The sequence below is a fragment of the Vipera ursinii genome, assembly GCF_947247035.1.
Source record: "Vipera ursinii genome assembly, chromosome: 17".
Taxonomy (NCBI): Eukaryota; Metazoa; Chordata; class Lepidosauria; order Squamata; family Viperidae; genus Vipera; species Vipera ursinii.
The window spans coordinates 5,750,362-5,776,629 of NC_139530.1; the positions used below are offsets into that span (position 1 = coordinate 5,750,362).

The window sequence follows — 26,268 nt, forward strand, 5'->3', positions numbered from 1 at the left end:
GCGGGGTTACTAATCCGGCGTGGCTGCACGCAGAGTTTTCCTGCCCTTGTCTGAAAGAGCCCCTAGCTGGGAAACAGCTGCTTTTAAGGGGGGGGGAGGAACAAGCCAGGCGGCCTCTGGGAAGAAGCAGCCCAATGCCAGCCATGCGGGAGGACGAAATCCAGCGGCTCGCCCAGCCCATCTCGGTGGAAGAAGCCAAGACGGAGACGAACATTTCCCTCTAGCACCAGGAAGGGGAAAAAAAACAAAAACACGATCCAGTGAAAAAAAAAGGGGGGGGTGCTTTTCGCTCCTTTGCCCCCCACCAGATTTAACACCTTCCCCCCCCCCCACTCGAGCGACAGCGACTCAAAAACCGGTGCCGTCGGGGACACCTTCCTGCAAAAGGCCCGGGGATCCAGGCGAAGGGGGAGATCCGGGCGGAAGAAAAACCAAAGGGCCGCTCGCTGGCACCGGCGCGAGAGACACACCGGGCAGACGTGGTCTTTCCTTCCGACTGTATTTAAGTTATTTATTGACCGATAAAATGACCACACACATAGAAGCAGGGGGGAAAAAACAAAAAAAAAACCAGAAAGACCAATTGACCGGGCTTGGCTTCCGTCAGTCCGTCGCACGTTCCGGCTTGGAAATGGCAAGGTGGAAGGCCGCCGAGAAGCCGGAGGTGGGTGGGGAGAGAAGGGGCCCGGAAGAAAAAAAAATCAGGCCCAAATTCCATCACTCCGGGATTTGGGGGGGGGGGGGGTTTGAGGAGGAGGAAGAAGGAGAAGCAGCGTGGGCCGAGGAACGGCGGGTGAAGAAAAAAAGTGACGGCAGCGTTCCTTGAGAAGTGAAGGTGGGGGGCAGAAAACGGGGTGGGGGGGAGAGAAACGGGGGTCCCAACAGTCTCTTCTTTGGGGAGGGGGCCAATTAGGGAAGAGAGTTGAAGAGGTCTTTGAGGAAGCCGTCCGGGTCGCAAATGTCGGATAACAATCCTGAAAGAAAGAAGGGTTAAAGTCAGCGCCGGCCGGCCCGTGTGCACACGCGCGCAAGCACGCACGGGCCCCTCCTGCCCCCCCCCCCAGTGCCGGTTCCCGAAGAGGGTGGGAGGGCGAGCAGGGAAGGGGCCGAGCGCTCACCGGCCACGTCCAGGAATTCTGAGAAAGTCTCGGCAGGCATGAACTCCTCCTGGAAGGACTTGAGGGCCCGGTCGGCCGCCTCGTGGATGGGCATGTCATTCTGGCGGATGTACTCGGCCAGAGAGTAGGACCAGCCCCCCTCGGTGTTGCTCGTGGGCACCTTCTGAAGGGGGAGAGGAAGCGGGAGGGAGGGAGGGAGGGAGGGAGGAAGGAAGGAAGGAAAAGAAAAGATTATTACAGGGAGGGAGGAAGGAAGGAGATGAGAAAGGGGAAGGAAGGAAGGAAGGAAGGAAGGAAGGAAGGAAGGAAGGAAGGAAGGAAGGAAGGAGATGAGAAAGGGGGAAGGAAGGAAGGAAGGAAGGAAGGAAGGAAGGAAGGAAGGAAGGAAGGAAGGAAGGAAGGAAAAGTTTATTACAGGGAGGGAGGAAGGAAGGAGATGAGAAAGGGGGAAGGAAGGAAGGAAGGAAGGAAGGAAGGAAGGAAGGAAAGAAGGAAGGAAGGAAGGAAGGAAGGAAGGAAGGAAGGAAGGAAGGAAGGAAGAGTTTATTACAGGGAGGGAGGAAAGGAGGAGATGAGAAAGGGAGAAGGAAGGAAGGAAGGAAGGAAGGAAGGAAGGAAGGAAGGAAGGAAGGAAGGAAGGAAGGAAGGAAGGAAGGAAGGAAGGAAGGAAGGAAAAGTTTATTACAGGGAGGGAGGAAGGAAGGAGATGAGAAAGGGGGAAGGAAGGAAGGAAGGCAGGAAGGAAGGCAGGCAGTCCAAGACTCAACCTAGCTTGGAAATTGGGAATCTGTCAGATTGTCCCCCGGGGTGGCGGGCCTTCGGTGGCTAGGACAGACCCCTGGCCTAAGCAGTTCTCCTTGAGAGGAATGGAGGAGGGGGGGCGTTTCCTAATGGGGCTCTCCTGGGCTCCCCTTTTCCGCTGGGTAGACAGCTGGAGTGTGTGGATCTCTGCTTGGCAGCTTTGAGCCCTGAGCCAAAGGGGCTGGAGAGGGCAACTCCCCTGAGTTGTACGCCATTGTAGGCATGGGGTGCCCTGAGCGGACCTGTTCAGAGGGAAACCCCCCCCCCAGGCCACCCCGACCCGAGGAAGCACTTACTCTGAACATGTTGTAAATGAGATCAACGAGGGCCCAGAACAGGAGGCTGGAGCGATAGGCAGCGTAGTCCTTTATGGCTCTGTCCGTTAGCCTGTTGGAAGGGGAGAGAGGCTGTCAGGTCCCTTGGGTGGGTGGGTGGGCAGAATATCCAGCAGTACAGGCGACACACACACACACACACACACACACACACACACACACACACGAGAGGTGAAATGCACACGGCCACTCAGCAGGGAACACATAGGCAGCCTGGAGCTCCCCCCGCCTCTTGTACAAACTGATTTATAACTCAAGCCCCAAAGATGCTGCCCAGGTTTTGGGCACCTCCAGCCCATTTTTTTTCTGATGCCAAAAGCAGGAAGTCATTTTTCTCACGGGGGGCGGGGGGGGGAGGTGGGTGTCAAGCCTCTCGGTGCCAAGCTTTGAAGCTGGCTTTGCTGGTGTAACAATTATTGCTTCTTAGCTTGCCAAAGAACTTGGGGGTGGGGGTGGGGGAAGGATGGGGAATTGGAACGCAGGCTAGCTACAAAGAATAAAGAAAGCAGACAGCGAGAATCAAGGACGATTCACCAGATGGCCGGCTCAACTCAAGAGACCTTTTCTCATAACGATATAATTGCAACCAATCGGGCCATGGGACCCGTTCCTGAACAGGAGGGGAAATTCTATTCTTTTACTGAGGGGGGAGGAGGGGGGTGTTGGGCTGGGGTTTGCCAGAGCTGGTTTTGCTTTCATACGTGCCGAAATGATGTACTCAATAAAGTTTCACATTAAGAGATCGGAATGTCCCGCAGGTGTTTGCTTGGTTGGGTTTGTCAGTCGGAACCTTGACACTCGGCATGCTGAGCTGAGGGTCGCTTCCACGGCCATCCCTGGGGGCGGGGGAGTATTATCTCCCCCTCCCCAAGAGAAGCAGATGGCAAAAGGGGGATCAACCCTCAAGACTCCCAGGCCTTCGGGAGAGCGTGTTGCTCCCTTCCCTCTCTTGAGCCAAGGCTGGGGGATCGGGTTTCGGGTCAGGAGACCCCAGGACGGCAGCAAATCAGCTGCCCCCTGCCCTCAGAAGAGCCCCCCCAGCCCAGCAGGCGAGGAAGACGGGACAGCCAGCATTGGCAGGAGCTGGAAAAGAAGGGGCTGTGATCCCAAAGCCGGCTTGCCTTCACCAGGTGACCTTCAAAATCCAGCCATGGAAGATCTGGCTCTACGGGACAGGCAGAAGGGGAGGAAGCGCATCTCCCAGGATCACAGGTAGTCCTCAACTTACCACCAATTTGCTCAGGGACCGTTCAAAGTCACACGGGGTCACAGGCTAAGCTGGGCGGCCATCACTCAAGGGCCCTTACCCGCCCAGCCGCGTCTTGCGCTTACTTACTTGCTCGCTCCCGCCGGGGACACCACCCGGGCGTGGGAGATGACCAGTAGACGCTTCAGGATGTCGATGCGCACCGCCTTCCACCGCTCGGGGGGCAGGATGTGGAGCGCCATGACGGTGTAGTAGTGGGGGCCGTCCACCTCGAAGGCCCCCTCCACCCACTTCTCCTTTGGCTGCTCCAGGAAGCTCTGCAGGTTTTTCTCTTCCCGGGAAGTTGCCCGTGTCCTGGAGACGGGAAGGAAGGAAGGAAGGAAGCGGAGGCTGTCGGCAAGGGAGGCCTTTGGATCGGAGAAGCCCTTCCCCATCCTGGCCTGCGGGCCGCAAGGCCTCATCTCTGCCCGGCCCAGAGAGGAGGAGACAGAGGGCATCTCCTAGGGAAGGGCCAAACAGCAGAGGAGCCCTGGTTTTCTTTCATGGACTGTGTGTGTGTGTATGTGTGTGTGTGTGTGTCTCCCAAGTCCCCTCATCCTCCAAGGGTTACAGGCGGTCCCCAAGTGAACAACACTGGAACCCCCCCAATTTCTGTTGCTAAGCAAGGCCGTTCTTCAGTGGGTTTTCGCGCAGTGGTCAGAGTGCAGCACTGCAGGCTGATTCTGCTGACTGCCGGCTGCCTGCAGTTTGATCCTGACCGGCTCAGGTTTGAACTCAGCCTTCCCTCCTTCCGAGATCGGTAAAATGAGGACCCGGACTGTTGTGGGGGGAAGAGGCTGACTGTCTAAACCGCTCAGAGAGGGTTGTAAAAGCACTGTGAAGCGGTATATAAGTCTAAGGGCTGTTGCTATTGCTGTAGCCGATCGGATGTTGCATTAAGAGCCGTGGTGGCGCAGTGATTAGAATGCGGCGTTGCAAGCAGACTCTGCCCACAGCCAGGAGTTCGAGCCTGACCGGCTCAAGGTTGACTCAGCCTTCCATCCTTCCGAGGTCGATAAAATGGGGACCCAGATTGTTGGGGGTCAGAGGCTGGCTCTGTAAACCCGCTCAGAGAGGATTGTAAAGCACTGTGAAGCGGTATATAAATCTAAGTGCTAGTGATATTGTCCTTCCTTCCTTCCTTCCTTCTTCTTCCTTCCTTCGTTCCTTCCTTCCCTCCCTTCCAGTAGTTAGAATGCGACATTGCAGGCAAACTCTGCCCAGTGCCAGGAGTTCGATCCTGACCGGCACAAGGTCGACTCAGCCTTCCCTCCTTCTGAGGTCGGTCAAATAAGGACCCAGATTGTTTGGGGGCAACAGGTTGACTCTGTAAAAACCGCTTAGAGAGGGGCTGCAAAGCACCGTGAAGCGGTATATAAGTCTAAGGGCCATTGCTTTTTGGCCCCCTTTTCTTGCCACGGTTGCTAAGCGAATCACTGCGGCTGCTAAGTTGGTAACACGGTTGTTAACTGGATCCGGCTTCCCCACTGACTTTGCCCGTCAAAAGGGTCGCAAAAGGGGGAATTCCGAGGACCCCCCCCCCCCGGTTATCACTGCGACCGACATAAATACGAGTTGGCTGCCTGAATTTTGATCACATGACCCTGGGGAGGCTGCGACGAGTGTCAAGTGTGAAAAACGGGCCCAAAGTCCTCTTTTTCCACGCTGGCATTCCCTGAATGAACTGTTGAAAGCCGAGGACTAGCCGTAGAGATTTAAAAAGGAGTGGTTTGGGCGAGGGTGGGTGGGGGGCTTCCAGAGTGAAGGGCCAGGGTCTGTCCTGCAGGCCACAGCCTGGCAGTCAAGATTTGGGCACCAGCCGCAGAGCTTCCCCTGCTAGATATGGGCAGTGGGGAGAGATGGGCAGTGGAATCAACCTGCTCAGCCATTAAGTGCTGGCCAACCTCCTCCTCCTCCTCCTCCAGTCCGATCTTCCCAACCTAAGGCTAAACGCACAGAAAGGGCGTGGGGGATACTGACGTGTTGAGGACGTAAAGCACTGTGTGAATGATGTAGGGGATCAGGTGGATGTTGCTTTCCCGGCCACCGCCGCCCGTGTCCACGCTGAACGACTGCTCCGTGGCAAACCGGAGGAAGAGCAGCTTGGTGTCGTGGACGTTGAGCTGGTAGGTGGGCTCCCGCTGCCCCGTACACTCCTGGAGGTAAGTGTTGTGCCTGGCGAGGGAGAATCATGGGCGGATTAGGGCACCAACCCCTCTCCCCCCTCCCCGGCTCCCCCGAGCCCTGGGGCTGCTGTTTGGGACTGATTCCGTGGGAAGACAAGGTTAAGAAGGGATAAGCCACAAAACCAGACTTTATTTGGCAAGGAGACACCTCACAAGACGTGCGAGGGCTTCCTCTTCCTCCTCCCCCTCCTCCCAGGTGGGAAGGTGGCCCTTGCCAGGCGCCGCAGGTGTTCCAGGAAAGGGCGTCCTTCCAACTCACCTTGCCAAGCAGGTGGCGAAGGCAGATTCCGGGACGTGCGGCCCCCAGACTGGCAGGAGGCCGTTGCATTTGGTGTTGGCATTCTGCAGGGCGGCGCTCTCCCACTCCTCGCGGCCCCGTGCCAGCCTGCCAGGCGGAGAAAAGTCCGGGCGTCAGGAGCGTGGGTTGCTCACCCCTTCCCACCCACAGAGCTAAACCCTCGTACCCCAATGAGCGGACCGAATCCGTCTGACTTATGTGGGCTTCCAATCCAGGCCCGGCTGCAATCCAAGGCTGCCAACCCGGGAGAGGCCTGGCTGAAATCCAAGGCTGCCAACCCGGGAGAGACCTGGCTGAAATCCAAGGCTGCCAACCCGGGAGAGGCCCGGCTGAAATCCAAGGCTGCCAACCCGGGAGAGGCCCGCCTGAAATCCAAGGCTGCCAGCCTGGGAGAGGCCCGGCTGAAATCCAAGGCTGCCAACCCAGGAGAGGCCCGGCTGCCAACCGGGGCTTCCTTACCTGACCGCTGCCAGGTGGCAGTCGTAGTGGACAATGTTGAAGTGGGAGACGGTGCTGTAGCCCTGCTGCTTCCGAGGCTTGTTCTCAAACTCCTCCAGGGCCACCCGCTTGGTGAAGGTGTAAATGCCCAGGACTTTGGTGGGCTGCGGTAGGAAAGGGCAGATAGGGTGAGCTGCCTCCAAACTTGTTTCCAGGGACACGCACGACTGGGGGGAGACTCCCCTTCCCCTCCCCAGGGGACCGCAGGGAAAGCCCGGCTCTGACTCACCTGGAACTTGTAGCCTTCCCGGCAAATGCAACACGTCAGGCCCGGTTCCTCGATCAGCTCCTCCATTTGCTTCAGCAGCGCCGTCTTTGTCACCACCTGTCCCTTCTCGTTCGTCTGGCAAGCCAAGCAAAGAGCGGAGGGGCTGAGGAAGAGGAGGAGGAAGGGCCACGGGGCCCGCGCTCCCCGAAGGCCTCCTCGCGTCCCGCCACCCTGAGCGAGAGGCGCCCGTTACCGTCATGCCGAGGGTGCCCAGGGCCTTCTGCCGCATGGCCATAGCCATCCGCTTCTTCTCCGCCCGCGTCTCCCGGCGGGCCGCGTCGATCTTCTTGTTCACCTCCGGGTGTTCCCGCAGGGCTTCGAGGAGGTTCTCGGCCAGCGTCCCGATGCCTTCGTCGCTGGAGACCTGCTCCAGCTTGTGCAAGTTGGAGATCGAATCGGTCCCAATCAGCGCCTGTGGGGGAGGGAGGGAGGGAGAGGGGTGGGCTTTCAGCTCCAGGGCCAACGCACTAGACCAAGGTCGGATTATAGGACGAAGGGATCGTTCACCCTGTTGTTTTCCTTTCACCCTTTTTTGCTACCAAGAGTTCTTAGCTGCAGCACTGTTACAGGACGGCAACGGCCGCCCTCCCTAACTGACCTCTGGGGGAATTATTATTAATATTATTATTTATTAAATTTTTATACCGCCCTTCTCCCGAAGGACTCAGGGCGGTGAACAGGGCATATAATAAAAATACAGAAATACAAAAGTTAAGAGAAAATTAAATTATTGCCCAGATAAAACAGTAAAAATATACAAATATTAAAACCCTAAGTTAACTCCCCATCAGGCCAGGCCAGCTTGTTCAAATAAATGGGTCTTTAGGCCGCGCCGGAAGGAGCAGAGATCCGGTGCCATCCGGAGCTCAACCGGCAGTTGATTCCAGAAAGCCGGGGCGCCCACAGAGAAGGCCCTCCCCCTGGGGGCCACCAGCCGGCATTCCCTGACCGGAGGCACCCTGAGGAGGCCCTCTCTGTGGGAACGCACAGGGCGGAGGGGAGTCGACGCCGGCAGCAGGTGGTCCCCAAGGTATCCCGGACCGATGCCTTTGCCTTCCCCAGGCACAGCTAGGAGGAGAAAGGTCGGGGCCCAGCACCATCACTCACAAGGGCAGAGGGAAAGCCAGGAGGGAATCATGTGCTCAGGCAACGTCCCTGCCAAATGCAGGCTCTGCAAAGCCTCCTGCTTTCCACAGAGGAACAGGGGAGGAGGAGGAGGAGGAGGAGGAGGAAGGGAGATGGAAATAGAGACAAAAAAGGAGTTGTAGAGAGCAGGAGGAAGAAGGGAGATGTAGAGAGGAGGAGGAGAGGAGGAGGAGATGGAAACAGACAAAAAAGGAGTTGTAGAGAGCATGAGGAAGAAGGGAGGTGTAGAGGAGGAGGAGGAGGAAGGGAGATGGAAATAGAGACAAAAAAGGAGTTGTAGAGAGCAGGAGGAAGAAGGGAGATGTAGAGAGGAGGAGGAGAGGAGGAGGAGATGGAAACAGACAAAAAAGGAGTTGTAGAGAGCATGAGGAAGAAGGGAGGTGTAGAGGAGGAGGAGGAGGAGGAAGGGAGATGGAAATAGAGACAAAAAAGGAGTTGTAGAGAGCAGGAGGAAGAAGGGAGATGTAGAGGAGGAGGAGGAGGAGGAGGAGGAGGAGGAGGAGGAGGAGGAGGAGGAGGAGGAGGAGGAGAAGAAGAAAACCTCACCTGGCTAGCTGGATGCTGAGTGGCGAGTCCTCGGAGTAGCCGCAGGATAAACGGGAGGGCCGGTCGAGAGAGAAATTTCTTCCACACATCGGCGTCCAAACTGTCCCGAGAGGCGGGGGAAAGGAGAGCAAACGGTTGACCGCCCTCAGTGTAGAAGCACTCCCCCCAACCCCCGGCTGTCCCAGACCCAGACCTTGAAGCCACCCACCCCCCAACAGGCCCGGCCCCATCTCCCCACAGAGCCCAGGCAGGGCCCTCACTTCTTGGCGCTGGGGATGTGCTTCTTCATGTAGTCCAGGGCGCCCTGGGTGATGCCTCTCTGCAGGATGAGGTCCTTCAGCAGGTGCCCGTTGCTGTTGTTCTTGATGCCGGCGGCGATTTTGCAGAAGCAATCCAGGAAGACCTTGTCGTCCCCACTGTGCTCCTCGTCGTACCTGCGGGGGGGGGGGGGGGGAGAGAGAACAAAAAAAAAGGGGAGGGTCATAACTTGTAAGCCGCCCTGAGTCTTCGGAGAAGGGCGGGATATAAATGGAATTAAAATAAAAAATATATATAAAAAAAATAGAAAGAGGCACGCAAAGACACCCCACCCCCCCGAGTCGTGTTCCGCTTTTTTTCAGGGGCAGGAGAAGCCAGCAGGCAGCTCGAAACGAGAACGCAACTCCCAAAAGGAAAAAGCCGTTTTCGCTCCTCGTTTCCTTGCAGGAGAGGAACCGGGCAAAGCACACCGCCGGCCCCGTTTGTGCAACGTGGGAAGGCCACCCGTCCCCGCTTGCGTGCACGCCCGCCCGCCCAAGCACGCCCAAACCCGAGTCTGTATAAGCGGAAAAGGGAGGCGGGCCCGGGCAGCCTCCGCGTCCGTACTTGTCGAAGGTGCAGTAGGGCTTGAATCGGTCCACCAGGATCTCCATCTTCTCCCTCTCCCCGAAGGACAGGTAAGGGATGATGCGCAGGAGGCCCTGGAGCACGCTGGGATTGGAGCGGACAAAGGTGCTGTTGATCTGGTCCAGCAGCATCACCAGCTGATCCTTGTCGCCTGTCAGGAGCAGGTTGCCCTGCGGAGAGAATCGCCCGCCTGCTTGAGTGGCAACTGGAGAGGCTCCCGGGACACCAGCCCAGCTGCCTGCCAGGACTGATGCTCCCCATGTCAACGGTCCGGTTGGCATTTCCAGAAAAAGAAACTCTTGGGATGTAATTTTACCAACAGTACTTGGTACAAAGGCCGTGACCGGGGGGGGGGGGCTTTTCCCAGCTTCGCCTGGTGCGCCAGTTGCGGCCCTATCTGGACCGAGATGCCTTGCGCACAGTCACTCATGCGCTCGTGACCTCCCGGTTAGACTACTGCAACGCTCTCTACATGGGGCTGCCCTTGAGGACCACTCGGAGGCTTCAACTGGTGCAGAATGCGGCCGCGCGAGTTGTGATGGGGGTCTCCCGATACTCCCATGTAACACCTCTGCTCCGCGAGCTGCATTGGCTTCTGGTTGCCCTCCGGGTGAGATTCAAGGTGCCGGTGATGACCTATAAAGCCCTAAATGGCTTGGGTCCGGGATATTTGAGGGAACACCTGCTGCCGGCATCAAGTTCCCTTCGTCCTGTGCGCTCCCACAGGGAGGGCCTTCTCAGGGTGCCGCCGGCAAAAGACTGCCGGCGGGTAACACCCAGGGGGAGGGCCTCCTCTGTGGGTGCGCCTGCCCTCTGGAACCAGTTACCCCTAGAGCTCAGGACTGCCCCTGATCTTCGTTCGTTCCGCCGGGACCTGAAGACCTGGCTCTTTGAGCTTTCCGGCCAGGACTGAGAATTTTTAATTTTTAACTTATTGTAATTGGGTTTTAATTGGAGCTATAGGCGTTTTAGATTTTTACTCAAGGATAATTTAATTATTTTAATTGTTATTAACTTTTGGTATTTGTAGTGTTATTTTAATTACCTTGTGAACCGCCCTGAGTCCCATGGGAGAAGGGCGGCATATAAGTTCAATCAATCAATCAATCAATCCTGAAAATTTACATGGACACAAAAGAAAGCAAAACCACCTCTGGTTTTTCCACTCAAAAGCTTGCTTAGTTAAAACGATAGATTCCCTTGCCCCCACCCACCGGGTGTTCACATTGTCCAATAATAAAATTTCTTCTTGTTACGTCCGCTTTCTTGGCTTCGACTCTCGGTTGCCTAGGCCAGAGTTCTCCAACCTTCCCATGCTCGTGGCCCGGAGGAGAGAGCAGCTTCCAAATGACTGCGTGCGCCCGTGCGTGCATGCACACGGGGCCATACCCACTGGTGCAGTACTAGCGGCCGTGTTTGTGCATGTGGCTACGCCATGCGCATGCGTGAACAGCCGTGCACCCCCGCAGCAAGCGCCCATTTGCACATGCACAAATGAGCCGCGCACCCCCCTGCGCTAGTGGCCCATTCACACATGCACAAATGGGGTACGCACGCCCCCTCCGCGCTAGCGTTTCCGTTTGAGCCCGTGCATGCGCAAACGGGGCCGTGGGTGTTAGCATAAGTGGGGGTGGAATGCGCACCCACGCACGCACGCCCTGGCCAGCCATTTCTGCGGTCCGCTGGCCAAGAGCCTGCAACCCAGTACCAGGCCACAGCCCATAGGTTGGGGACCCCTGGCCTAGACATTACCCCTCCCATCTTTGTATTCCAGGGTCAAAACATGAGCAAAAGAAAATCTAGGTGAAAAAGGCAAATAAGTCCTGACACGCCTCCTCTTGACTGTTAGGGGTGGGGTGGGGGGGACTAAGGCAGAGAAGCCACCCTTGCAATTATGAATCTTGGGTCCCCCTAGGGTCCCCCCAATTCCTCATGACACTAGAAGCCTTCTAGCACAGAGCAAAAGATTTCCCCACTGCACCCCGGTCTCTTTCTGAAGTGACCCATAGAACAGCTCCCTCAATCTAGCCAGTCCACCAGCGTTCAGCTTTTCAAGATTCCCTCCATCTCGAACCACCAACTACATAAGAGACGTGGTTGCAGTAACAAGAGGGGAGATGATGGGCAGGGCCCCAGGGCAGCCCGAGAGAATTAAACTCTGCTGCCTCCTTATGCTTGCTTGCGCCTTGCTGCTACGCGGTGACAAGACTGCCGTGAACTGTGGTAAGGGGGAACGTTGGGAAGGGGATACTTGGGGGGGAAAGCGGAAGTAGAAACTGGACTGCCGCAAGATGCTGCCTCAAGGTCACCTGGCTGGAAGAAGGAGGAGGGAGCTGCATACCAATCTGCGCTCAGACTGACCCGTTACTTGCATGACTGGTTACAAAGGGGGTGGGCAGCGAGGGGCAGATAAGCAGGGGGGGGGAATTAAAATTTAGGGATTTTGGCATGCGATGATCAGTTCTGGATATGCAATGCTGCAGGACCCTTGACCTCTAATAAAGCTCTACCTTTCTCAACCAATGGGGCCAAGGGCAGTTTCTACTTAAGAGGTTTAAGCTGTGGCAGGCCTGACGCTCTGTCCCTGGATGCCCCCCCCTTGTTCCTCGTCCTCTTCCATCCACAAGTTTACACCCGTGCACCAACCTTGTCCTCACTCAGCAGCTCTGCGTTGGACTCGTCCAGGATAATCTCCATGATGCTGAGGACCTGTTCTGCCACCGTCGCTCCCCCGCTGTCCTTGCTCTCCTGCTCGGCCACCAGTGCCTACGAAGAGTGTGCCAAAAAAAAAAAAGCTTTGGAGATGCTGGCTTCCTTTTTGCCGACAGGGCACCACCACCATCACCTCCTTGCCCCCGAGCAGGGAAGGAGGGAGAGAGGGAGAGAGAGAGAGAGAGAGAACCTGCCAGGTGGTGGGACGTGGCTGCTTACCAAGTTCAGCGTGCCCAGCATGACGTTGAGGGTGTTCATCTCCAGCTTCACCAGCTGCTGGCGGTTGACCTTCACTTTGACGCAGTAGCTGAAGAGTTTCAACAGGACCTGCGGGAGGAAGAGACGGTCAGGGGTTTCAAGGGCAGTTCCTGCCCAAGCAATGTTCAACCGTGTTCAAAGCCCTGTAGACCAGCAGCACTCTGCTCCAAAAAGAAGAAGAGCAAGCAGTTGTCCTAAAAATGGCCACCTGGTGGCTGGAATTTCCTGTCGTGGCTTGGAAAACTTCTTGAGATGTCATCAACAAGGACCTCCTCGGTTCATCTAACTCTCCGAGGTTGGTGGAGTCCAAGGCTTCAGGAAAGAATTCCTCTGGACATACCAGGAGCTGCTAGAGCAGTGGTGGCGAACCGATGGCATGGGTGCCAGAGGCGCCACTCAGAGCCCTCTCTGTGGGCACGCGCGCCATGCCCAAAGGTGGCACCTGTCTCTTCAACCAGCCGCCTGCTAATTCGCCAAGGTCCCACGTGGCTGAATGCATCCCGGCAGGGCTGGTTTCCCTTCCCCCCATCCCGTCCCTCCTGGCCTCACATGCTCCTTTTCCCAGGCACGACCCACTGCATCGCCTCCTCAGCTGTTGGCCAACCATCCATCTCGGAGGTGGCTTCTTTGAACTGCTGGCGACGGGCTGCGGAGCCCCAAAGTGCACCCGTCGAGGGGCCGACAGGCTGTGGCTACTGACGGACACCGTTGGCCCCCATGCACTCGCTGGCCTGTGTGTGCGGGGGCCGATGGTGTCCAGCAGTAGCCGCCCCAGCCCTTGCCTTGCCCCATGGCAATGGCACCCCCAACCCTGCCTCGCCTCACCCCACAGGATGAGTCTCCTGCCTACCGCCCCACCTGCCAGAGACCTCCTGGAGCTCTCCCAACCCTGCCCACCCCCCACAGGTGTCCCTCCCCACCAGCAACATTGAGGTGGCCACACCCACCTTGGCCACACCCACCCAATCTTCCATGACCCCCATGGCCACGCCCACCTGGCACCCAGCGATAAGTAAGTGGGTTTTGGGTTGCAGTTTGGGCACTCGGTCTCTAAAAGGTTCGCCACCACTGTGCTAGAGGCTCTGCTTGCCTCTTGGCTGGATTCCTTGTTTTGATACCGGACTCGTTTCTTGGAGGAGGAGGAGGTGGCCGCCAAGATGGTCAACAAAACTCCTCCCTTTGCTGGAGGTGTAACCGAAATATACAGGGAGTGCAGAATTATTAGGCAAATGAGTATTTTGACCACATCATCCTCTTTATGCATGTTGTCTTACTCCAAGCTGTATAGGCTCGAAAGCCTACTACCAATTAAGCATATTAGGTGATGTGCATCTCTGTAATGAGAAGGGGTGTGGTCTAATGACATCAACACCCTGTATCAGGTGTGCATAATTATTAGGCAACTTCCTTTCCTTTGGCAAAATGGGTCAAAAGAAGGACTTGACAGGCTCAGAAAAGTCAAAAATAGTGAGATATCTTGCAGAGGGATGCAGCACTCTTAAAATTGCAAAGCTTCTGAAGCGTGATCATCGAACAATCAAGCGTTTCATTCAAAATAGTCAACAGGGTCGCAAGAAGCGTGTGGAGAAACCAAGGCGCAAAATAACTGCCCATGAACTGAGAAAAGTCAAGCGTGCAGCTGCCAAGATGCCACTTGCCACCAGTTTGGCCATATTTCAGAGCTGCAACATCACTGGAGTGCCCAAAAGCACAAGGTGTGCAATACTCAGAGACATGGCCAAGGTAAGAAAGGCTGAAAGACGACCACCACTGAACAAGACACACAAGCTGAAACGTCAAGACTGGGCCAAGAAATATCTCAAGACTGATTTTTCTAAGGTTTTATGGACTGATGAAATGAGAGTGAGTCTTGATGGGCCAGATGGATGGGCCCGTGGCTGGATTGGTAAAGGGCAGAGAGCTCCAGTCCGACTCAGACGCCAGCAAGGTGGAGGTGGAGTACTGGTTTGGGCTGGTATCATCAAAGATGAGCTTGTGGGGCCTTTTCGGGTTGAGGATGGAGTCAAGCTCAACTCCCAGTCCTACTGCCAGTTTCTGGAAGACACCTTCTTCAAGCAGTGGTACAGGAAGAAGTCTGCATCCTTCAAGAAAAACATGATTTTCATGCAGGACAATGCTCCATCACACGCGTCCAAGTACTCCACAGCGTGGCTGGCAAGAAAGGGTATAAAAGAAGGAAATCTAATGACATGGCCTCCTTGTTCACCTGATCTGAACCCCATTGAGAACCTGTGGTCCATCATCAAATGTGAGATTTACAAGGAGGGAAAACAGTACACCTCTCTGAACAGTGTCTGGGAGGCTGTGGTTGCTGCTGCACGCAATGTTGATGGTAAACAGATCAAAACACTGACAGAATCCATGGATGGCAGGCTTTTGAGTGTCCTTGCAAAGAAAGGTGGCTATATTGGTCACTGATTTGTTTTTGTTATGTTTTTGAATGTCAGAAATGTATATTTGTGAATGTTGAGATGTTATATTGGTTTCACTGGTAAAAATAAATAATTGAAATGGGTATATATTTGTTTTTTGTTAAGTTGCCTAATAATTATGCACAGTAATAGTCACCTGCACACACAGATATCCCCCTAAAATAGCTATAACTAAAAACAAACTAAAAACTACTTCCAAAAATATTCAGCTTTGATATTAATGAGTTTTTTGGGTTCATTGAGAACATGGTTGTTGTTCAATAATAAAATTAATCCTCAAAAATACAACTTGCCTAATAATTCTGCACTCCCTGTATATACATATATATTTCCTTTCTTCTGTCAAACTTTGGGGGGAAACTAATGGTCTCTCTTCAAACAACCATCCCACCAGAAAAAGGACTTCCAACAGGGAGGTGCTGTGATTCAACGTCAGCCTGTGGATTCGGCAGCTGAGTCGGACAATTCTGAAGATGAGGAGGAGGAGGGGTTTGGAGACCCTTTGGTGTCAGGTTCTGATGCACTGCAGAACTCAGCCAGGCCCCTCCCGTCTTGTTCCTCCTCAGACTCAGCCGTGTGAGCACGAGGAATTGGAAGAAGACGATCCACAGCTGGCTCTGTTCAGGGATGCTAGGAGCAGGAGGCAATCCAGCAGAGCAGAGCAGAGGAAAGCAATGAGGCAACTCGGGAGAAGGCAAAGAGAAGCCACGCCTTCAGACTGCTGTTTAAAAGGGGAACGTGTGGGAGGTGCGGGTTGCTGAAGGCAACCGTTTGAAGAGCTTCTGATAAAGTCTTGGTCTGTATTTGTTTAACTTTTGTTTGAACTTTTTCGTTTAGTTTTTGCAAATAAATTTGGTTAGATTAGTTCCAGCCTATTGAATATAAAAAGGGGTTGTCCCTGACATTCCAACAGGGCCGGTTGTAGGCTGGAACAGAACAGGAGGGGAGGTGGGGAACACGGCTCACCGTGAGCAGATGCCGGCCTTGTTTGAAGTCTTTGATCCCGGTCAAGCGATTCAGCATGCAGCCCAGACCGCCGCACTGTGCCATGACTCCCGCCATCTTGTACACCTCTTCCTCATCCTCCTCTTCGTCTGGGGAAAAGAAAAGAGGCTTTCAGGAGAGGAAGAAAAAAAAAACCAGCACTGACGTAGGCCCGGAGAAAAGATCCTGGCTACTTTTCCTGGAGGCAGGCACAACTTGCCTGGAATTCTCCTGCTGGCTCAGCATCCTGGAAGGATCAGGATGTTCCGGGTAGCCTGCTCAAAAGAGGCCTCGGCTAAATAAGTGCCTGGCGCTGAAGAAAACCTTGCCCTCTTCCATGGTGGAAGAGGCAAAGGACCAGTTTTGCAACTTCGGCTCTCAGCGCGAGGGCCAAACGTCTAAAGCAGGGTTTCTCAACCTCAGCAACTTTTACAATGTGCGGCTGGCCGGGGGATTCTGGAAGTTGAAAGTCCACAGAGCTTAAAAGTTGCTGAAGTGGAGAAACAAGAGTTCTAAGCCATCTGGTGCTGGACTCAAGGACCAGCATCCCGCGGCAGGATGGGAGACCGGTACCTGTAGTGGAATCCAGAGACTCTATGAATTCTTCCGTGGCATCCCCCAACAGGCCCCGCATGCGATAAATTATCCTCATGGGCTCGCCCTGCCGAAGAGAAAAGGGGAGACCAAAGAGACTTCGGTCAAACCAGCACAGAAGAGCCAGAGAAATGTCCAGTGCTTGACCCTCCATTAAAAGGTAAACGTTCCCCCGCACATGCGTGCTAGTCGTTTCCGACTCTAGGGGCCGGTGCTCATCTCTGTTTCAAAGCCAAAGAGCTTGTCCGAGGACGTCTCCGTGGTCATGTGGCCGGCATGACTAGACGCCAAAGGCCCATGGAACGCTGTTACCTTTCCACCGGAGTGGTCCCTATTTTTCTACTTGCATTTTTACATGCTTTCGAACTGCTAGGTTGGCAGAAGCTGGGACGAGTAACGGGCTCTCAATCTGTTACGCGGCACTCGGGATTTGACCTGCCAAACTGCCGACCTCCTGATCGACAAGCTCAGCGTCCTAACCCACTGTGCCACACCGCGTCCCTTCATTAGGCTGGGCTAATCCACGAATGGGCTTCCTTGCATCGTGCCGGTGACTTCGGAAACTTAGTAACACTGTCTCCCATTCTAAGATCACAGCCCAACGCAACCTCTGCAGCAGCAGCAGCGGCGAAGATGGAGTAGCTGAGACTGGCTCCTCTCAGTCAAAGGGAGAAATGCTCCAGGATGTAACAGAAACCACACATGACTGGAGAGGCAGGACAGGGGACGCATCCCCCAACTCTAGCTCAAGGAAACGATGCAGGAGGCATGACGTTTGTGGGGGGTGTACAAGTCCCTGGGCAAAGTCCAGAGAAAAAGGCAGCAAGATCACCCAGTCTAGAACAGGTCGGAAGACCCAGATCTGGCCTTGGGACAGAGCCTGGACAGGGCTGGGTGTTACAATCCGGAAGCTGCGCTCTTTCCTTCTGTTTTACCCCGACAGAAACCCAAAGGACGCCTCCGCGTAGGCAAGCTCGGCCCTCGGAAACCAAAGGAAACGCCGCAGAAGCGCGCGACAGGTTAATTACATTGGCAGCTTCAAAGGAAGGGCAGCGGGGGGAAGAGAAATCTCCTACTGATGTTAGAAGAAAACAGGAGAGGAAGGGAGGGGTTGGCGGTGACTGGGTAGGTGGCTGGGAAAAGAAAAGTGACAATTTAATAAGCTTTTAAGCCAAACTGGGTATTAGAAAAAGTGGCAAAGCCCAGGAGGGCCTGGTTACAACTTTCCCCCACGGAGACAGCGCCACTTTCAAGCCCGAGGCCCCAGCCGCGGAGGGCCCGTTTCCATTTCAAGGACCTTGACGTCTGAAGGGGGAAGGGAAAAGAATAGGGGGCAAGGGGAAGGGGCTGTTCCCTGGGTAGGAGGAGGAGAGACTTTAATTGGGGGGGGAGAGGGGGGAAAGAGGCGAAGCCAGAAGTGCAAAGAGGAGCTGTCAAGAGGACTGCCGCTAAGCCCGGTGCCAAATAAGCCGGCGCTTAATGTCAGAGGAGATTCTGAGCGTGGCTGGGGAAGCCCCAAGGGGAAAATGGGGAGGGGGGAGATCAATGGCTAGGCAGCCACCGTGGAGGAGAGCTGGTCAAAGGCTTGAGCCCCCAAAGGAGGCAAGGGGGGAAAAAACACGGGCCTGGGGGGGAATTCCTCAGGAGTCACCGTTCCAGGAAGGCAAGCCAGCCGTGGTCATTCTCACCCACTTTGGGACAAGCCAAGACCAGCTCTCCGTGGCCGCCCTGCAAGAGCGCACGGGCAGGCCCAAGAGATAAAGGCAGCCCTTTGATTAAAAGAGGTTCAAAGTTACAATGGCGCTCAAGGTGACTCACAACCATCGCCCCCCCAGTCACGTGGTCCATGGATTTACAACAGCCGCACCTGACCAGCAGTCATCTGGTCCCCATTTGTGACCTCTAGGGCAGCTTCCGGCAAGTAAAGTCAATTGGGGGGGGGGGGGGGGAGAGCCGGATTTGCTTAACGACCGCTGTGGGGGGGGGGGGAAGAAAAGGGTGGTAAAATCAGGTGTGACTCAACAACCAACTTGCTTAGCAATGGAAATTTGTGGTTGTTGAGGTATTGATTTAACAGCTAATTAGCGTATGTATGTAATGATGGGAACGACTCAGCAGGGTCTGAGTCTCTTTAAGAACCATTGTATAAAAGGGAAGGCTCTGCTGATGTGTTCTTTCTTCTTCTGTTTCCTGCTGTAACTGTGGTTTGTTTTGATCCTGCTGTTATGAGTTCGTGTGTGTTTATTGTTGCTGGTGTATGATATTGTAGACAATGTAAGATAAACCACCGTTTACTATAGACCACTGTTTACTGTGTTTACTCCTGGGTTATCTCGTGTAATAAGACTGTGCACACACTGACGGCCACCTGTAACCGAAACTTAATGGCGGTGTCTACTGAGGGAAGTCGCCCCCCAGTCTTAGCTAAGTGGAAAAGCAGCCTGTGACATACAGGTAGTCCTTGACTTACGACGACAGTGGAGCCCAAAATTTCTGTTGCTAAGCGAGGCAGTTAATTTTGCCCCATTTCACAAATCTTCCTTGCCACAGTCGCTTAAGCAAATCGCTGCAGTTAAGTGGGTCACACGGTTGTTAAGTGAACCGCTACAGTTGTTAAAGTTACTCATGTGGTTGTTACGTGAACTTGGCTTCCCCCTTGACTCTGCTTGACAGGAGGTCGCCAAAGGGGATCGCAGGACCCCGCGACCGTCCTTAAGTATGAACCCCTTGCCAAGTGTCCAAATTTTGATCGCATGACTTCAGGGATGCCACATCGGTTGTAAGTCTGAAAAAAACACGTCCTTTCTCAATTTGACCAGTCTCTAAACGAACTGTCATAAGCTGTGGACTGCCTGTCTTCTCTCTCCCGGCTGCCTATCCGGGCACAGGAGGGGGAAATCAAAAGGGACTAGAATCCCTTCTAGTTCCCATCCGTTTACGGGGCTTCCCAGCCCTCCGTGATGAAATGCAGGCTTTTGTTCAAAAAACTGTCACAACATTCAAAGCCCGGGCCATTTGGAGACCGGCATCCGAATGCATTAATCTCCCCCACTCGACAAGCATGAGATTCTTTTGAACTCCAAATGACAAGGCAGGGTTATTTTAACATATTCATTCCTAGAGGCTTTCTGAGGGGGATAATACCCAAAGTTTGGCACCGAGAGTTAAAGCAAAGATATCAAGTCCTTAATCCCCTCCCGAAAACGCTTGCCTACAAAGGTATTTTGAATTTTTTGATAGCACACAGGGACAGCCCTTTCTCTTCCCTGGGATCAAAATCATCTCTGCTATAAAAACCGGATGCCAGTTGATCGCCAGGGAGGCCGTCTTATCTGCTTCCTAATTTGGGCCCGTAACTTGTCTCCTGTGACATACCTATGGGCCCGTCACGCGACGGAGGCTCAAGCTAAGCAGGCGTTAGGCGGATTGTAGAGAAAAAAAAAGAAGAAGAAGAAGGAACGGGAGGCTGAAGAAAATAAAAGACAAGAAAAGAGAATCCATCGGCGAGAGGTTTCGAGGCTGCCCTGCTGAGCAGGGATTTCATCAGCCAAAGCTTTCCTAAAACGATTACCCCCCAATAAACGAAGGTGAGAATTTCATCGGTAGGTTTGCTAGGACGGGGGGTCGGGTCCCTAATCACGGGGCTGTGCCCCACCTCCGGCCTTGAGCAGTTGGCAACCGGGCCACCGTGGAAGTGTCAGGCGAATGTGCGCATCTCCACTTGCGTGAAGAGCAGGTGACCACATGCGCTCCATCCGCCTGAGCAAATGGAGCTGTGTGCAGGCGCACGTGCCCTCCTCTCCTTCCCGACGGTCCGCAAAGCCGAAAAGCGTTGGGGAACTCTGTGCTAGGCGACAAATCGCCTGCCCCAAAGCAGCCTAGATAGGGAGCAGCGCAACTTGCTAAGCACATTGATTTGTGCTTTAGACTGTAAGCCGCCCTAAGTCTTCGGAGAAGGGCGGGATATAAATGGGATTAAAAAAAAAAACTGTTTGGGGCAAACTCAGACCAGCAGCAAAGTCTAGCCTGCTTTTCCACACAGCATTGGCTAACCCAGAGGTCCCCAACCTATGGGCCGTGGCCCACTATACGGGCCGTAGTGTCTTGGCTGCCAGGCCACGTGAGTAGCTAGACAGTGCATGCGTGTGTGCACGTGCTCACCCCCCCCCTCGTGCCACTATTGCCGCGAGTGTTGTGTGGGAAGTGGCAATGCCACTAGTATCGCGCGGGTGGCGGCATTGCCACAAACTTTGTGTGGGTAGCGGGAGTGCTGCATGCGGCAGGAGGGCTGCGGCGCAATCGTCATACGGGGACAGTATCATGAGCCTCGTGCCAGGGCACCACTGCTGCAGGCTGCAGCGCGATCCTCATGCAGGAGCAGCTTCGCTGTGGACCACAGCGCAATCCTTGCAAAGGGGCAGCAGCACGAACCTCGCGCCACCACGGCACTGCTGTGGGCCGCGGCGCAAGCCTCGCGCTGGTGGTAGCATTGCTGCAATCCTGGTGGTGCCACAAACCTCACATGGGCACCAGTTACTGAGAGCCTTGCGTGCATGCTCGCAGCCCCATTTGCACGGCACACATGCTCGCAGCCTGTTTGTAGGCGCATGTGCACGTGTGGCCACATTCACGTTCGCACATGCGCGCGTCAGGCGCCTGCCACTCCTTTTCCCACTGGGCCACCAATCCAAAAAGTTTGGAGAACCCTGGGCTGTCCGACCGCCTTCCTCCACCTCTAAGGACCCAGTCCTTGGACTGTGAGGAAAACGGTTGGATTGTAATGTTCAGCCATGGTGCGGCTGAAGACACGCGCTCCTGTGTGCGAGAAATCTGGAGCGTGGCACACATGCCGTAAGCTACAGGAACACGGGGCACCCTGGGAAGCGCAGCCCTCCCACGGGGCAAGGTGGCGGAGGAAGAGAGAAGTCTCTGGGGAAAAAGACACACTGTGTGTGTCCGTTCCAAGATCTCAGGGATGTGAGAGGCCGAAGGCAGAAGAGGACCCCTCACCTCGTTAGTCGGACACCAGACTTTCTTGTACACTTCAGCAACTGGGAGGTCCAAACTGATGATCTTGTTGTTCACCAGAAGCTGGAGGAAAACAGGAGGAAGGAAAAACACAGCGGAGAGATGAACGGGGGACGACGAGATCCAAGGACATTTTTTCTTCTTCCCCCGTGCCATCACTCTGCTCAACAACTAATTCCCACAACACTGTCAAATTATCTAGCAAGGCTGCGTTACTACTATTCTTCTCACCTCTCCTCATCTCCTTACAACTATAACTTCGTTGCTGGTATCTTACAATTTATATTGTTTATCCTAGTAAAGAGTTTTATGTCGATTGCTTATTTAGTATCCTATATGACTATCGCCGAGTGTTGTCTCTTAGGATTTACGATGAATGTATTTTTTTTACCATGACTACCGTGTTTCCCCGGTTTTATTTCGCTTTCGCCTCCAAAAGAGGCACCGGGTCTTTGTGTGTGTGTGTGTGTGTGTGTGTGTGTGTGTGTGTGTGTGTCTTTTCCACTCACTTCCGACACCGACAGCCCTGCCCAGCCGGCCCACTTCTTCTTCGGCCGAAGGAGCAGCTTCGTTCTGTGCCTGAGCATGGAGCTTCAGCCTGCATTTCGCAGTCAGAGGCCTTTCCGGAAGGCCACTGCAGTCGAGAACCAAGCTACGGATTGAATCCGTGGCTCGGTACTCGGCTGCGGAGGCCTTCCGGAAAGGCCTCTGACTGCGAAAGCAAGGAGAGGCAGGCTACAACAGTAAGCAGGGGCAGGGCACGTGGGGCTGCTCCACCCCTCCCCAACCCATCCTAACCTGATTTTTAGCGATGTGCCTCGCCCCCAAACTAGTGCTTATTTTGAGGGTAGGCCCACCCCCAAAAAATCAAGCTAGGGCTTATTTTCGGGGTAGGTCTTACTTTTGGGGAAACACAGTATGGTCATGATTTATCCCTTATTGCTTTTTTGCACAGTGAGAGCCTCCGCACCGGAGACAAATTCCTTGTGTGTCCAATCACGCTTGGCCGACAGAGAATTCTATCCAAGATTTAAACATGGGGGTAGGGTTTATATTAGGCCCACCCCCAAAATCAAGCTAGGGCTTATTTTTGGGGTAGGTCTTACTTTCAGGGAAACACAGTATGGTCATGATTTATCCCTTATTGCTTTTTTGCACAGTGAGAGCTTCCGCACCGGAGACAAATTCCTTGTGTGTCTAATCACGCTTGGCCAGGAGAGAATTCTATCCAAGATTCTATCCAAGATTTAAACACGGGAAAAGGTCCCGGCTTTCTGGAAAGTGGGCGCTGCAGAAAGCCGCAAGGGGCCCCGCCCGTACAGGCTGCCAAGAACAAGAGCCAGGCTTCAAATCAGCAAAAAGGGGGTCTGCACAAAATCCCCGCCCCTCCCAGGGCTTGCAAAGCATGGCCCACCCTCCAGCTGCTCCGGCTCGCCCGTCCTCCTCACCTCCATGCCGCTGTCGTCTTCCAGCAGAGCCACCAAGTCACAGTCCTGGCAGATCTTGTTCTTGATGTCCCTCATCAGCGGCCCGATGCCCGGCTCGTTGCTGCTGTAAGGGTTGCCGGGCATCCGGCCTTGCAGGAAATCCTCTTGCTGGGGGTCCTTCTCCAGGGTGACGAAGAACTCCGTCACTTCGTTCTCCTCCTGACAGGGGCCAGAAGCGCAAGGGGTGAGAAAGAGCTGGCTGACAGCTGCCAAGAGCCCCAGACCGTGCTGGCCCTGCCCTTCACGGGGCCTTGGGGGGGGGTCAGGGTGGAGACCCTTCCAAAGGCTGTCCTTCCTGGCTCGTGAAAAAAGAGCAAGGAGTCGAAGCAGGGGCTCCCCAAAGTCTATAGGGGGCCGGCGGAGTTAAGCACCCCTCTTTGGCTTCTCTGCTCGGGAAGCCTCCTGGCTGGGCAGGATCAGGACCAGGTTGCCCCCACCCCACCCTTACCGGGTAGATGATGCTGCAGAGTCTCTCAAAGATGAAGACGGGGGTCCGGTAATCGTCCAGGCTGTAGCGCTTGGCGGTTTCAATGCAGACGGCCATGAAGGCCTTGGTCTCAGATTCCGTGCCTGCAGGTGAGTTGATCAGGAGGGAGGGAGGGAGAGAGGAGGGGAGAGGGGGGGCTCACTGGGGTGTTTCCCAAAGTGGCTTCTTCCCTGGGATGGACGGGTGGGATTTGCTAGGGTGACCACCAGCTCCCACCCAAAGGAAACTAAGAAGCTAAGCTGAGGGTTCAGTTTTCTTCTGAAGGAATATCTCCAGAAGGGAGAAAACGGCTCCTTTAGGCAGAACTCCCGTTTCTTTCCTGTTCCTGTTTATCCCCCTGGCTGAGTCCAGCAAGGCTAGGCTTAGAATAGACTAGAATCACAGAGTTGGAAGGGACCTCGGAGGTCATCTAGTCCAACCCCACCCCCAACCAAGCAGGAGACCCTACGCCATTTCTGACAGATGGCAGTCCAGTCTCTTCCTGAAAGCCTCCGGTGATGAAGCTCCCACAACATCTGGAGGCAAATTGTCCCATTGGTTGTTCGTTACCACCGTTAGGAAATTCCTCCTCATTTCTAGGCTGAATCTCTCCTCGATCCGTTTCCATCCGTTGTTCCTTGTCTGGCCTTTGGGGGCTTTGGAAAACAGGTTGACCCCCCCCCTCCTCTTCTCTGTGGCAGCCCCTCAAATATTGGAGCACTGCTATCCTGTTCCCCCTCGTTCTTCTCTTCATTAGACTAGACCTACCCAACTCCAGCAACCGTTCCTGATATGTTTTAGCCTCCAGCCCCCCAATCATCTTTGTTGCTCTTCTCTGCACACTTTCTAGAGTCTCAACATCTTTTTTACATCGTGGTGACCAAAACTGGATGCACTATTCCAAGTGTGGCCTTACCAAGGCTTTGTAAAGTGGTAGTAACACTTCACCTGATCTTGATTCTGTCCCTGTTAACGCAGCCTAGATCCGGGTTGGCTAAATTTGCTAAAGCCACACGGTTGTGAAGTGAATCTGGCTTTCCCCATTGGCTCTTGCTTGTAAGGACGTCGCAAAAGGGGATCACGTGACCCTGGGACACTGCGACCGTCATAAATGCGACCTACCCAACTCCACCAACCGTTCCTGATATATTTTAGCCTCCAGTCCCCTAATCGTCTTTGTTGCTCTTCTCTGCACACTTTCTAGAGTCTCGACATCTTTTTTACATCGTGGTGACCAAAACTGGATGCAGTATTCCAAGTGTGGCCTTACCAAGGCCTTGTAAAGTGGTAGTAACACTTCACCTGATCTTGATTCTGTCCCTCTGTTAACACAGTCTAGATCCGGGTTGGCTAAATTTGCTAAAGCCACACGGTTGTGAAGTGAATCTGGCTTTCCCCATTGGCTCTTGCTTGTAAGGACGTCGCAAAAGGGGATCACGTGACCCCGGGACACTGCGACCGTCATAAATGCGACCTACCCAACTCCGCCAACCGTTCCTTATACGTTTTAGCCTCCGGTCCCCTGATCACCTTGGTTGCTCTTCTCTGCACTTTTTCTAGAGCCTCCACTTCTTTTTTTTTACAGTGTGGGGACCAAAAATGGACGCCGCATTCCAGGTGTGGCCATTACCAAGATCCAACTTAGGGCTGGGGCAGGCCGCGGCAAGTCAAGGCGGGCCTGCCCCGCTCCTGCAACCCCCGTCTACCTGTGGTCATGTCTTCCAGCATCTCCAGCAACATATCCTGGGTCTCGTCGATCAGCTTCGTGCGCTGCACCACCAGCTTCCTCAGGCAGAGGTACCCGTTTAGCACCGTCCCCACCAACCGGCTCTTGAAATGGCGTTTGATGGACTCCACTTCCACGAAGGAGGACAGGAGGCCTGGCAGCGGGAGGGCGGGGAGAGAGACGCTGACCAACAGGGACCGGCAAGCGGCCTGGGGTTCCCCGGAGCCCAAGAAAAGCAATGGGTGGAGAGGGGAAGGAAAAAAAAAAGACTTCGCGGATGCCCTACCGGTGATGCTCTTGAGAGCGTAGCCTTGCTGCAGGTCGGTGCTCAGGGTGGCTTCCTCCAGGGCCAAGAGTCGGGCGATTTCCTGAAACGAGAGAGGCCCGGCCTTGAAGGAAAGAGGCCCAGGGTGGGCAGGGCGGGGAGGAAGGACCGAGAATGCCCCTGGGAGTGTGTGTGTGTGGGGGGGGAGAAGGGCGAGCGTTCAAAAAGGCTGCTTTTGAACCTCCCGGAGTCCGAGTTGAATGTCTCAGGACCAAGCCTATAGCCTTTCCAAGCTCCGGGCAGACTCCCGCACCCATCCTCCCCGGCCGATGCCCAGCCAATCGCCGCCCCGCCCCCGGGAGGATCGAGCCCGCTTCCACAGCGGCGAGGCGGTTAGGCTGGTTCCAAAGGAAGCTGAAGGGTGCGGCCCCTTCCCCCTGCCGGCTCCCCCCTACCTTGGTGATCAGGTTGCCGACGTAAGGCAGGACCCCCCTGGCCGCCAGGTACACCTTCCAGCCGGCCGGCTTGATGAGCTTCTGGTAGAGGGCCAGGTACTCCGCGGCACACTCGCCCGCCACGCTCAGCTCGTCCAGGTAGCTGGGAGAAAGAAGGGGGGAGGGGGAGGAGGAGGAGGAGGAGGTGGTGAGAAAGCCAAAGGGGATCAGAGGGCCCACTTCCCCGAGAGGAGGGAAGGATCCTGCTCCGGCCTTACCTGGTCAGCAGGTCAAGGACTTGCTGCTTGCGGCTGGGGATGGTGGCCAGGGCTTCCACGATGGTGCAGGCCGCCTGCCGGGCTGCTTGGGTGGCTGGGGTGAACAAGACCTGGAAAGGGAGTGGGGAGGAGAAGGCAGGAGACGATGGCCCTTGGGCACACACCCGTGGCATGGATCCCGCCCCCGTTCCTGGCGGGATCTTCTTCCCCCAGCCCTCAGGATGGCTCTGCTCCTTGGCCTCGCCTGGCTCCTGCT

At 54.9% G+C, this 26,268-nt stretch overlaps 1 protein-coding gene across 1 annotated transcript in view; it reads right to left on the minus strand.

The window, feature by feature from the left end:
* Window positions 1-497: 497 nt before the first annotated feature.
* The window catches only part of UBR4 (ubiquitin protein ligase E3 component n-recognin 4), a gene marked incomplete at its 5' end in the record, with an annotated part of 94,000 nt that continues 68,229 nt past the window's right edge, over window positions 498-26,268 (minus strand). The window contains 23 exon segments of the mRNA XM_083375656.1: window positions 498-974; window positions 1,119-1,281; window positions 2,216-2,306; window positions 3,591-3,815; window positions 5,481-5,675; window positions 5,946-6,071; window positions 6,444-6,586; window positions 6,712-6,825; window positions 6,944-7,162; window positions 8,443-8,542; window positions 8,703-8,876; window positions 9,307-9,497; window positions 11,974-12,093; window positions 12,259-12,366; window positions 15,717-15,844; window positions 16,308-16,395; window positions 21,339-21,419; window positions 22,805-23,002; window positions 23,292-23,413; window positions 25,016-25,189; window positions 25,322-25,403; window positions 25,756-25,897; window positions 26,013-26,122. Of these exon segments, the coding sequence (XP_083231782.1) occupies window positions 910-974; window positions 1,119-1,281; window positions 2,216-2,306; window positions 3,591-3,815; window positions 5,481-5,675; window positions 5,946-6,071; window positions 6,444-6,586; window positions 6,712-6,825; window positions 6,944-7,162; window positions 8,443-8,542; window positions 8,703-8,876; window positions 9,307-9,497; window positions 11,974-12,093; window positions 12,259-12,366; window positions 15,717-15,844; window positions 16,308-16,395; window positions 21,339-21,419; window positions 22,805-23,002; window positions 23,292-23,413; window positions 25,016-25,189; window positions 25,322-25,403; window positions 25,756-25,897; window positions 26,013-26,122 (3,159 nt within the window). The 3' untranslated portion in view covers window positions 498-909.